We start from the raw sequence: 13308 nt of genomic DNA on the forward strand, positions 1-13308 counted from the left end.
GAAAATTGGCCATCAAAAAGTCCAAAGTGATGTCTTTAAATTGCTCATTTTGGCCGACCAACACTCCGAAATCCAAAGATATTCAATTAACTATCACATAAGACAAAGAAAAGCAACACATCCTCACATTTGAGAAACTGGAACAAGACGATGTCTGACATGTTGCTTGAAAAGTGACTTAAAAATTATTTAAATATATACTTAAAATCCACCAAGTATATACCAACATGTATAATTTATTGATATGAGTGGGCAGTCAGCCATACTCAGCGAGGGGAGACTCTAATGGAAATGTCTCGGGGGGGTCAAAAGTGTACATCTCCATGTGCTGGAGGATAAATTTGCATTGGACTGAATGGGATGCCATCATGGAACCGTATCCAGTTCCCATAATACTGTACATAATACTGGTAATAACTTAACTCTCTCACTCACCAGTTGCTCTTCCAGGTATGTCGTACGTCGTAGTCTGTGATGGAGTGTTTGTCGGCCTGCTCGTCCAGGAAGTCGAACATGTACTTGATGGCGAGCGGCAGCGCACTGCCTCTGTGGGCCGTGCTGAAGATGGTCTCAAACAGGTCGTCCACAAACTTCTGTAGCGTACCCTGAATGGAGGGACGAGGACAGAGAGACAACAAGACACATTTAAACTGTAACTTTAATGGATCCTAGTTTGTTTTCATGATGTTGAATGGCTCAATTAACTGTTTTAACAATTTAAATCTGGAATTAGGTTTAGTGTTTTTATTTATGAATCTATTTTATTGGCATTTATTACCTCCGCCAAGGCCGAAGGCCTAGAAAGAAGGTTATGTTTTCACCGGCGAAATATTTATGTGTGATTAATCGTGTGATTGTCCATAGTTAATCATGATTAATCTCAAATTAATCATATCATTTTTATCTGTTCAAAATTTACCTTAAAGGAAAATTTGTCAAGTATTTAATACTCTTATCAACATGGGGATGGGAAAATATGCTGCTTTATGCAAATGTATGTATATATTTATTATTGGAAATCAATTAACAACACAAAACAATACCAAATATTGTCCAGAAACCCTCACAGGTACTGCATTTAGCTTAAAAAATGTGCTCAAATCATCACATGGCAAACTGCAGCCCAACAGGCAACAACAGCTGTCAGTGTGTCAGTGTGCTGACTTGACTATGACTTGCCCCAAACTGCATGTGATTATCATAAAGTGTACATGTCTGTAAAGGGGAGACTCGTGGGTACCCATAGAACCCATTTTCATTTAACGCAAGTGTGGAGCATTATTTAGCCTCCTTCCTGACAAGCTAGTATGAAAATGGTTGGTACCAATACATTGGTACCTTAGGTTTTCGAGTGTCCTATGATGCCAGTATCTTCACTCTTCACTGGCTTTAAAATCTACTATGTAAAAATCAAAAGTTGCATTTATGCGTTAAAGAAATTAGTGGCGTTAAAACAAATTTGTATTATTGCGTTAACTATGACAACACCTAAACTGAATGAAATGGTCATTATACATTTCATTGTATGTAATACCATAATTTGTTGTAATTGTGTTTTTGTGCACATATTATTGGTTTAAAAGGGCCGAGTGGTCTGAGACATTAAGGTTTAAAAGTGTTATATGGGAGTAGGAGCTGAGATCTCATGTCTGACAAGTTGCTAGTTTGTCTCTGATTCCTGTTGACATTCTAATCCAGGTGATATTGCCTTATTATAGCAACTCACTTTGACCTTTGTTTTTACAGGGTTTATTGTTCTGTTTTTATTACCTATATTGATTTTGTTCATTCGTGTGTTGAGCAGGTTTGTGCCGGTACTCATGATTAATCTACCCAACCTGAAAAACACGTCAAAATCACATATACCTAAGGTTAAATTCTACCTGTTAGTCAGAAGAGAAGAAGGACATCCTATGAAATGTCAGAGAGAAGGTAGAAAATGACAGTAAACACAGTTTCACCGTGTTGTGTGACAGAATCTAGTGTACCATTTCCAGCCACTTGTATCCACAGCACCTGAATGGGCCATAAGTGTGTGCATTTTTGAGTATGAATGGCCTCAGTGGGACTCACAGTGATAACCTGGGCCCTGTGACTGCCTCGCTCTGCCCACTGAGCTCTGCAGAATCACAAACAGGAACCTCGGCTCTCGGATTCGGATGCTGCATTCCTCCAATGACAACGCCTCGACGTAATTACATCAAATGTAGCTCAATGAATTTCCCTAACAACACATTTGTTTCCCAGACTTCTCCATCTGGCAGAATCTATTACGCAGGAAATGTTTGGGGATCGTATTTAGTCGGCCATTGCGAAATGGAACAGGAATGAATTCTGTCCCGGTCGCGGATCAAAGTACTGACATCTGCATAGACGAGACGCCCAGGCAGACAGACGACGGAGAGACAAGGACAAGATGAGCTTCTCAATTGCATTTGCCTCTCTGTTTTTCTTATCATGCATGGCCAAATCTTCAATCCCTCAACGAATTACCTGTCTCCCGACACCTCCTGTATCTGCCTCCCTGCACTCTGCACCACAAGCCCACCGTTTATTAATCTGTTTTTTCTTATTACCAGTGGAAATTGAAAAGCCGGCTCACTTGTAACTGCTGCCCGTTGCTATATTTCCCTCCTCCTCTTCCAATTAGGAAAGAGACGATGAACTGAGAGACACTGAAGGAGGAAAGGAAAGACAGCTGGATGTTGCAAGGATCCAGGACGGGTCTGTTTTCCCCGTGTGTGTGTGTGTGTGTGTATGTATACGTACGTGTGTATACAATGGGTCCTTTCTCAAATTGGTGACAATAGAGAGCTACAGGAATGAGTCCTAAAACCCAGAAATGAGTTAGCATTTTAGCACTTCCGGTTCCCTCGTCTGGAAGTCAATGGGTTTTTAGTTACTTAGAAGCCTGAAATAAAGTCTATGGTTAACACACGCTGAAGAGATTTTAACGCTTTGTTCTACGATATAAAATACGTCAGTAAATACCACACTCGTGAATTTTACTCAAGCTTTTACGTGTCTTCAAAAAGGCGGTTGCAAACAAGTGGCTAAATTAGACTACTAAACGTCATCACGCCGACTCGTCCGCCTTCACAGCCTCGTTGTGTTTATACTCACGCTCATGTGACTTTAGTGTAGTTTGTTTATAGCCTAACGTTAGCTTTTTACCTCTGGCGATTGCATTTACACTTAAAAAATCATCAAAGTGGTCATTTGATTCAAGATTATCTTACTGAATAAAACATGTGAGTATCATAAACGTAAGTGTTTGCCACAGAGCTTATTTTCTGCAGTAATCCAAAACCCAATGGAAAAATCCCATTGGCTTTTTGTCGAGGGAACCCAGGGCGATGCTAACTTCCTGTTTGGCCAACAAAAATACGTCATCCCTGGAGCACTCTATAAGGTTAGGTTAAATGTTACAAATGATCAAGCTTCATCATCAATCAAGAATATACTACAATACGATATACTCTTTCAAGACATCTCACCCACAATCACCCACAAAAGTGACCCCACTTCTGAAGAAGCCGACTCGAAAACCCCATCTAAAGTATATAGAACTAGAGGGCCGGTCTCGCTACCACCTTTCCTATCCTACAGTTGCACAGTCTGCAGGTTTTGCTCAAGTTTCTAATTTTCTCTCGCCAACCAAACAAATATGATTTCAAGAGTGGTCATTTACTTCAATATTAGGACTATTAACGCGATAATAACGCATTAATGCAAATTCGTTTTAACACCACTAATTTCTTTAACGCATTAACACAATCGATACTTCGTAGGTTGTAGCAGGCTTAGTTTCATATATAGAGTAAAGGTACAAAACCTTAGGAATCCATTGGTATCAACCATGTCATACTAGCTTGTCATGAAGGAGGTTAAATAACGCTCCAAACTTGCGCTAAATTTTGGCGAGGAAAAACTGTCATGTCCATTTTCAAAGGGGTCCCTTGACCTCTGACCTCCAGATATGTGAATGAAAATGGGTTCTATGGGTACCCACGAGTCTCCCCTTTACAGACATGCCCACTTTATGATAATCACATGCCGGTTTGGGGGCAAGTCATAGTCAAGTCAGCACACTGATACACTGTTGCTTGCTTGAGTTTGCCATGTTATGATTTGAGCATATTTTTTATGCTAAATGCAGTACCTGTGAGGGTTTCTGGACATAATTTGTCATTGTTTTGTGTTGTTAATTGATTTCTAATAATAAATATATACATATATTTGCATAAAGCAATCATATTTGTCCACTCCCATGTTGATAAGCGTATTAAATACTTAACAAATCTCTCTTTAAGGTACATTTTGAACAGATAAAAAATGATTAATTTGCGATTAATCATGATTAACTATGGACGATCATACACACGACAGCCCTATTCAATACGGATGATGGGACGTCCCCTTCAACTCAGTCTTTCTAAGACTGAACTCCTGGTGATCCCGGTCGGTCCGTCTGTCCAGCATGACATTGATATCCAGCTCAGCTGCACCTCGCTCTCTCCATCAGAGTCTGCAAAGGTCTCATCTGACTGGCGATCTCTCGCCTTGTAACGCTCTTCTGGCTCTGAACTGGCTCCCTCTTGCTGCTTGCATTCAGTTCAAATCTTTAATGCACCCACCTGCCTGAACTCCCTCATTCACTACGATGTTCAAATTAACCCTCATTTAATTTGAGGAAATCTCTATCTAAACTCCTGTGTGCTTCCTTGGTGATGGAACGAGTTGCCGAACTCAGTTTCGAGGGTACTCTTCAGAGAGTACCTATTCACTTAACACACTCTCTCTCTCTCTCTCTCTCTTTCTATATCTTTCTCTCTACAGAAAAAAACTCTCATTTGCTATACACTTATGTGTCACTTCATGCACCTGCAACCTTGTACCACTTGGAACAGAACATTGTGACACTTCTTGATGTACTGTGCCTCAGATTGTACCGCATTTGAATGCCGCTTTGGACTAAAGCATCTGCCAAATAAATGTAAAATGTATATATATCGTTTCCTGATAAGAGGAGCGCCTTGGATTTTGATGATGCGATTTAATACATTTTAAGACTCCTCAATGACCTGCAGACTCTCTGTACTAGTAGTTTCCTCTACCATCAAATAGGTGAGGTGGATCCCTTCGCCTTAAAGAGCTGATAACACTGAAAATATCCCATTAGTCTGAGATTCAGTGGAGAGTTTTACTGTTCCCCCGATGGTTCCAAGTGCAGTTTGAGAGTTTTTCTTTTCACCCTGACTGGAATAAACTTTTTAAAACTCTGGCGTGTAGCATACTACTCCCTCTGTGTCTTACTTTTGTAGCCAGCAGCCGGGTCAGGTAGATCTCAGAGACCATCTTGCTGCCTCGGTCGCCCTCCCTCTGGTCCGAGTGGTCGTGGTTCTTCACCAGATGCCACAATTTGGTTCCACTCTCCAGGTCAGGGGTGATCATGGGTGTTCGGGACCGTAGGCTGTCTGGACTGCTGGCTGTCCTCAGCATACTCTCTGAAACCAGATACACACAAAACAGAATTATTATTCGGAGGAACTATGTCGGCTTCTGTTAGAAACGTTGTGATTCAGAAAACAAGCAGAAAAAGCTGATTTCCCTTATTAGAGCAAATATTGCAGCCTATTATTCTTCTCTTTCTCACAGGTAATAAATACAGTGGAAACCGCTTATAGTGATCACGTCTGTCCGGGTCAAATCGATCACTATAAGCGGACGATTATCATAACCAAAGGTTTTGTTGTTGTGCATCATTTCTCATGCAGATTACCGTCTAATTGACATTTGTACAGTATATTTATTACATGAAATCAAGGTAATGAAACTGACAGCTTTGCTATTTACAGGCTCGCTACTAATTATGCATTACCGTTTTTGGGCGGCTCTGCAGCACGAGCGTGCATGCAGAACGGCGCCCCTTTGACCTAAACTTGAACTTTATTACATTCTTCATATACATACAGGCACATACATGAAGATTTGACCTCTGAATTGAACCCATCCTAAGCATGTAAGAGCAGTGGGCTGCTGTAAAGCACCTGAGGAGAGACTTGGGGTTCAGTGTTTCGTTCAAGGACACTTCGACATGCAGACAGTAGGAAACGGTAATCAAACCGCCAACCTTGCGGTTAAAGGAGGACCACTCTACCCACTAAGCTACAGCTGCTGGGGCTCCTCATTCTCTCACCCGGTAGCAGCGCGGAGGGAGACGGGCAGCAGCCTGCATGTGTGCGGCAGAGCCGGTTGAGGATCGGCAAAGTTTCACTTTGGGGGCATTACGTGGCCAGGCATTATTAATCCACCTGACGAGGGCGGCTTCATCCACAGGTGCTTTCTCCTCGTTTTTTAGTTGGAGAAAATTATTTTCTTTTCCCGTTATGATGTCAATGTACACACAGCGTCAGCTTCAGGCATCCAGCCGTAAAAGCAGACGGTCCGCGAGGCAAAGTATCACGGGAGTAAAGTTAAAAAACAAAAACTAAAATTCAATTAACGTTAGTCTAACAGAGTTAGTGTTTTTCTGTATATTGTCATGTACGAAAAGACCCAAAATGAACACTGTAGGTGGACTACTTGATTACTATAAGCAAATTATTTTAACAGCATTTGTAAAGGAATGATTCTGGCCCAAGCTTTTTGATCCATAAAAGCGGTTGATCACTGTAACCGTGATCACTATAAGTGGTTTCCACTAAACTAAACTAAAAACATGTAGATTCTCAATACATGACAGGTAAATTAACTAATAAACCAATAATCCCCCAAAATTACGGAAGCCCTGAAAGGCAAGCAACATTTTTTTTTTTTTTCTGGTGATCCATTTTCTAAGTCTGATCTAAATTATTTTCTGTCCTGTGTTTATAAATTGCAAAAGAAAACTTGCCAAACATTTTTTTTTCTTCTGTAAAACAAGTGAAAAAAAATTTCAGACTGATTTTTTTAGGTTACCTTTTTTTTCCTGTGTGAAAGCAAGTGAAAAAAACAACATTTTTTTGGCAGATTTTTACTTTAAGTTACTTTTTTTTCTTTGCCTCTTAGTGAAAACAGGTGGAAACATTTTGTTTCTCTAATTTTTTTTCCAGGGAAAAAAAAAGTAACTTAGAAATATAATCCTGGCAAAACATTTTTTTTTACCTGTTCTTAAGCCATAAACACAACAGAGAAAATAATTAAGATCAGACTTAGAAAACGTATGACCAGAAAAAAATAAATTCTCTATTGCCTTTCAGGGCTTCTGTACAAATCCAGCGTGTTTCTTTAATTTTTCTCTCTCTTTTACAGACTGTGACTCACACTCTCTATCATCTACGTCTGTTTCATTATTCATGGTGCGAGTGTCAAAGTTGATTAGAGCGGAGCAAGGAGATGCATATCTACGACTGTTCCATTTAGGATGGAGAGGGGGAAAAGCAACCAGGGAGGTGATGTGCACAGGGTGGGCGGGGGAGGACTATCTCCAGACTAGCTGTTGCTCCTGGGGAAGAAGATATATGAAATGGATAGAAGAGGTGGAGAGATAAAAGAGAGAGAGTTGCTGATGCATGTTGCAATGCCTTTATGTTTGGTGAAAGGATGGAGAGGAGAGGGATATGACAGGAACAGTGGGGGGGTGGGGGTGGGCTAAAGGGACACAGAGACAACTCAGGTGAACGGAGAGAGAGGGGGTGAAATGGAGAGTAATGGGAGAGCACGGGATAGAAGAGTGAAAGAGGCTGAGTGGGGTGGCGTCTAGTGCTGTTGATGCTCTTGCCGGCGAGGTGCTGAGTGGCTTTGATTCCAAAACCCATCATGGCCACTGGTGGCCAACATTTACCCGCGCTCATAAAACCTCCTACATACACACACACACACACATCCAGGCACGAGCACACACCCACATGATCACAATTAAATCATAAAGCAAACACACATTTTTGAAAATGTATTTGCTGTGAAGCAAAATAGCTGCAGCTGTGTCTTTTATCAGGGTGAGATGATTCATAAAAAGCCAAACATTTGATTTCAGAAATCTAATTTCCCCCCCGCTACATCTCTCTTTACTAACCCACTACTCAAACAGTGTAGGTGTTGTTTGATGCATTTCTTCAGATGTTTCCATTCTTATTCAAGTCAAGGAGCCTCCGAATAGATAGGCTACAGAATCAGGGATTTGTTGTGAGGGCTATATAGTATATATATATATATTAGGGCTCACTTTTAAAGCTAGAGTGAAGATACTGGCATTATATAAAACTAGAAAACCTGAGGAATCAATTGGTAACCATGTCATACTAGCTTGTTGAGAAGGAGGCTAAATATCCCTCAAAACTTACGCTACATTTTGGCGAGGAAAAACTGGCATGGCCATTTTTAAAGGGTCCCCTTGACCTCTGACCTCAAGATATGTGAATGTAAATGGGTTCTATGGGTACCCACGAGTCTCCCCTTTACAGACATGCCCACTTTATGATAATCACATGCAGTTTGGGGCAAGTCATAGTCAAGTCAGCACACTGACAGATATTGTTGCCTTGAGTTTGCCATGTTATGATTTGAGCATATTTTTTATGCTAAATGCAGTACCTGTGAGGGTTTCTGGACAATATTTGTCATTGTTTTGTGTTGCTAATTGATTTCTAATAATAAATATATACATATATTTGCATAAAGCTGCATATTTGTCCACTCCCATGTTGATAAGAGTATTAAATACTTGACAAATCTCCCTTCAAGGTACATTTTGAACAGAAAAAAAAAATGTGCGATTGATTTGCGAGTAATTAACTACGGACAATCATGCGATTAATCTTGATTAAATATTTTAATCGATTGACAGCCTCTAGTTTAGAGCTTGTTTGTTGTGGGCAAAAATATGTTATCGCAGGTTTAAATACATGTCCACACACACTGTCATTGTCCTGGCCTCTCTCGTGGGTCAAATAGTCAGTCGTCATCGGTCTGGCGACAATTTGGACTATAGGGGCAGCGGCAAATATTTTGGGAGTTCCGGTGTAGCCAGCCAAGACTTCCTCTTCTGTGCGCCGGTCATTGATTAGTGTGCGATAAGCTCTGGACTTTTTGTAGGTGTTTTAGGTCCAGACAACATTTTGGGCTAAACTCCATAAACCGATATACGCATATGAATGCAGATAATTAAAAAGCTAATAAAAAAACGAAGTCATCCTGACACGATAGCCGATGTGTTCCGATATCTCATGTCGGACAATGCGCTCCGCCTCTTTTGCCGTTTCTGTTTACCTGCACGCAACCAAAGCACATTCAAACGTGATAAATCAATACTACGCGGAACTACAAACAAAAACCAGAGATTTTACAGTTGCCAGATATCTGTTTATAGAGATTATTAAAATAGAATATTACCCACTTTCATGACATGGTTTAGAGGAAAAAGCAGAGGTATCACTCTCCTGCTATTTTCAGGTACCACAATTGTCATCAGAATCTGCCTTCAATGGATACAAACTCTGATAAAGAGTCCTGTTTGGGGATGCCAAGTAGCCTGATGGTTAAAGTGTGTAATACATAACTGCAACATGACTCCAAATGACTCCAAATTCCAGCCAAGGACTCTCCCTATGTTTCCTGCATTTCATCTCTACAGTGTTAAATTGAGGAAAAAATGCTACCCCAAAAAGTGCTCTGTCTATTTTCATTTTACACACACAGAAAAAAAAGATTATTAACATTCTAACCTAAAATTTTGATGGGTACTTTTAGAGAAAATCCAGGTTGTTGAGTCTATTTCAGTTGCGACGATAACAGCCGTGCACGCCTGAGGGGTCGCTACCCATTTTGTATCAGACAAGGGGTCCATTTATTTTACTACAGAGTAATTTATCTTCTAAATAGTTTAATTTTCCAGTGAAGTATACCGTATTGATGCCCGGGCCTCTGTCTATCGCTGACTGCCAGGTGTTCTTTCTCTCTCTGTCAGCTGGGGATCGAGGTGTCTACTTTAATGCCTGTCATTTACGGGCTGCTTGGAAATAGCCGTGGAATAGCCTTGGCCTGGGCTGATAGCGACGGATAAAAAAGGATTGCCATTTGCAAAGAATGGAGGCCCCAATCATGGCCACGATAAACAAAGAGAAAGAGCGAATGAAAGAGTGAGGGGGGGAGGGTAGGCAGTTGGAGAGATGGGTAATCATTAGATGGAACGATTTAAATAGGGTCATGTCAACGAGCAGAATGGGAGTCGTACCGTATCTGCTGAGGCTCTTGGTGAAGGTGGAGGAGTTGGAGATGTTGTAGGCGGAGTTCTGCTTCGGCACCAGGGCGATCACCGAGCCGTCTGTCACCTGCGCACCAAAACAAACACAACAATATATTCACCGTGTGAATCCAACCTTGCTGTCGACTTTTGCTTGTGCCTTTTTTTATGTGCACGTCGGTGCTAGCGTACCTGATAGTGAGCCAGCGTGTTGAGTCGTTTCCAGTCGTTGTCGATCTTAGTCGTGACATCTTCGTCTTGCAGAATGATTCTGGCCATCCGACCTTGCCGCCATTCTTCAGGAAGACATTGACAGACATGCCCACTTTATGATAATCACATGTAGTTTGGGGCAAAAAACATGCCGTTTTTTGAATGCAGTATTAATGTGTTATTTTCGCCTATCCTAAAATGCTGTGTTTGAATATTTCTGCATACTGGGGTCCCTAAACAGTCTCGGAATTACATAAACTGGGTATCACTGTAAAGCTGAGACTCTTTTGGATCCAAAGAGCTCAACTGTATTCATGTGTGATGATGTTAGTCCCCAAAGTAGCCATTTCATTGTAGAAAATGAAATTTGATGTCACTTTTGTGACCTCTAGGATAATCACAGCCTCATGAAACTTTACAGCCACAAACTAGAGACCTAGAGCATTCAGAGGATGGATGGCTTTCCTAGGTAGATTGACAATAAGGGGGTTTCTGAGCAGATTCTAGAACAGAAGTGCTCGCCATCCAATCGCTGAAAAATGAAATTCCTGCTGAAATCTCTTAATGTCAAAAGTTTTTGAAACCAAATCACTGCATGGCTTTTTCTATGGTGTTCCTCGAGGTCTTGGTGACTTCATGTGGTATTTTGGAGGGATTATTGATCATTTTTATCAATTCTTGGGTGGTAAAAAATGGTTTAATTTAGCAACAAATCTGTGTAACAAATGGTATCAACCCAAAAGTTGCTGCAACAACTTATGAGACATAAGTAAGCATGAGAATGGACACCATATACTTCTATTATAAGCCCTTATACACGTTCACAATTTATTTTAAATAAATTAACTAATTAATTTATGTTTATTTCTGATTTATGACAAGGACAATTTGACACACTGCTATCTCCCCTTAAAGACCCCCTGTACCCCCCTAAAAAAGACAAAAACAGGTCTATTGTGGGTCGCAGAGGGTTGCGAGAAACCTACTCATGTAGCAGTTGATATAAGTACGCCTCTGGACCACCATATTGGCCAGTATTTCACACCTGTGCACATGTCTCATGCACATCCAGCAGTGTGTGTCTTACCCAGGTCCATATCGGAAGCCTTGGGCCTTTGTGAATAGGGGCTGCCCTTGTACACAGCGTCGAGCAGCTTCTCTTTGACCTGAGTGATGGTGTCACAGTTCAGACCCTTGACCGTCACCTCCTGAGCGTTCTCGTTCTCTGGGTTTACACAGTGCAACGTCTGGAGGGAAAAAAGAAAACAAACAGGTGGAAACAAAAGGGAATTGGAAACAAACACAAGAAAAGACTTAAGCACAGATGCTGCCAACTAGGGAGATGTCTGGATGATTGTTTCGGTGCATTTGAATGTACATGATGTGCATTTTCACACCTAGTTTGTTTGCAAGCTGCTATTTTAAAACCTGGATGTTTTCCTGGTCCGTTCAGTTTGTTTGGGGCTATAATAACTTTCACACATGGGTGCAGACCAAAACAACTGTAGCAGATCCTGCCGACAAGTAGGTTTGTCTGGATGTTTCCAATCCAAACCTCGAGTGCTTTGTTTTGGAGAGAGAAATGATTAACGCCGGGCAGTAGTGGGGCTGCAGGTTCACGGCCAGATCACGTTCTCTCTCTCCCAACACAACCGATGCTGAAGCGCCATGTTTACCCTGAAAGGAATCCTTCCCCACAGCACACTTCTGACCAATTAAGCAAACGGTGGTCGCCAAATTTCAGCCGCTGATTATTCGGAGCTTTAAAAAATTGTCCTCGTCAAACGTGACCGAAGCTTAACAACTCCTCGAGACCAAAGCAGATAAAGCCTCGAGACACAATAAGTTTACTGACCAGTGTTTTGTAGTCAATCTGTTGCCTGATGAGCTTGTCCTCACTGAGGGAGTAGCGGGCTTCTCCTGTGATGGCGTCTATGGGTCCCTTCTCCATCTGCTGCTTGATGGCACAGTAGAGCATGAACAGCGGCTCCCCGGCACACTCCTGGTGAGGAAGCAGACAGAAAACAGGAGAGTTGCCAGCAGTTAAAACCAAAAGACTGATTTACTTGTCTTAGATTCTTTCATTTGAATGATTGTTAGAGGGCTGAAGGGGCAAACGTGTTCAGTAATTCACAACAAAAACAGCCCTTTTGGGTGACACTTTATAATAATCATCATTAATGAATGGTAAATTGATAGTTAATTGAACTTTAGTTTATAGTTATTTTACTGTTAACAAACAACAAAATTATGATTAACAGTGTTTACTAATTATTAGTAATGTTATAATTTCTGTTATTTTCTCATTAGTTTGTGTAATATGAAATAATTAGTTTATGAATTATTGGGGCTGTCAAATTTAACGCCACTAATTTCTTTAACACATTAATGCAACTTGCGATTTTTAGATCGCTCTGTTTTAAAGCCGGAGTCACGAGGGGTAAATAACGTTCCAAATCTATTCAAAATTTTTTAGAGGAAAAATTGGCAAGGTCATTTTCAAAGGGGTCCCTTGACCTCTGACCTCAAGATATGTGAATGTAAATGGGTTCTATGGGTACCCACGAGTTTCCCCTTTACAGACATGCCCACTTTATGATAATCACATGCAGTTTGGGGCAAGTCATAGTCCAGTCAGCACACTAGCACACTGACACACTGACAGCTGTTGATGCCTGTTGGGCTGCAGTTTGGCATGTTATGATTTGAGCATATTGTTTTATGCTAAATGCAGTACCTGTGAGGGTTTCTTGACAGTATATGACATTGTTTTGTGTTGTTTATTAATTTCCTATAATAAATATATACATCTATTTGCATAAAGCAGCATATTTGCCCACTCCCATGTTGATAAGAGTATTACATACTTGACA

The 13308-nt window shown here is 40.9% G+C and overlaps 1 protein-coding gene across 1 annotated transcript in view; it reads right to left on the minus strand.

Annotated features, from left to right (window-relative positions):
• Positions 1-13308, minus strand: part of LOC119490163 (plexin-A1-like) — a 361229-nt gene that overhangs the window by 11230 nt on the left and 336691 nt on the right. The window contains 6 exon segments of the mRNA XM_037773385.1: positions 436-605; positions 5317-5507; positions 10214-10310; positions 10415-10518; positions 11523-11682; positions 12291-12437. Coding sequence (XP_037629313.1) covers positions 436-605; positions 5317-5507; positions 10214-10310; positions 10415-10518; positions 11523-11682; positions 12291-12437 — 869 coding nt within the window.

Source organism: Sebastes umbrosus, chromosome 6 (assembly GCF_015220745.1).
Source record: "Sebastes umbrosus isolate fSebUmb1 chromosome 6, fSebUmb1.pri, whole genome shotgun sequence".
Classification (NCBI taxonomy): Eukaryota; Metazoa; Chordata; class Actinopteri; order Perciformes; family Sebastidae; genus Sebastes; species Sebastes umbrosus.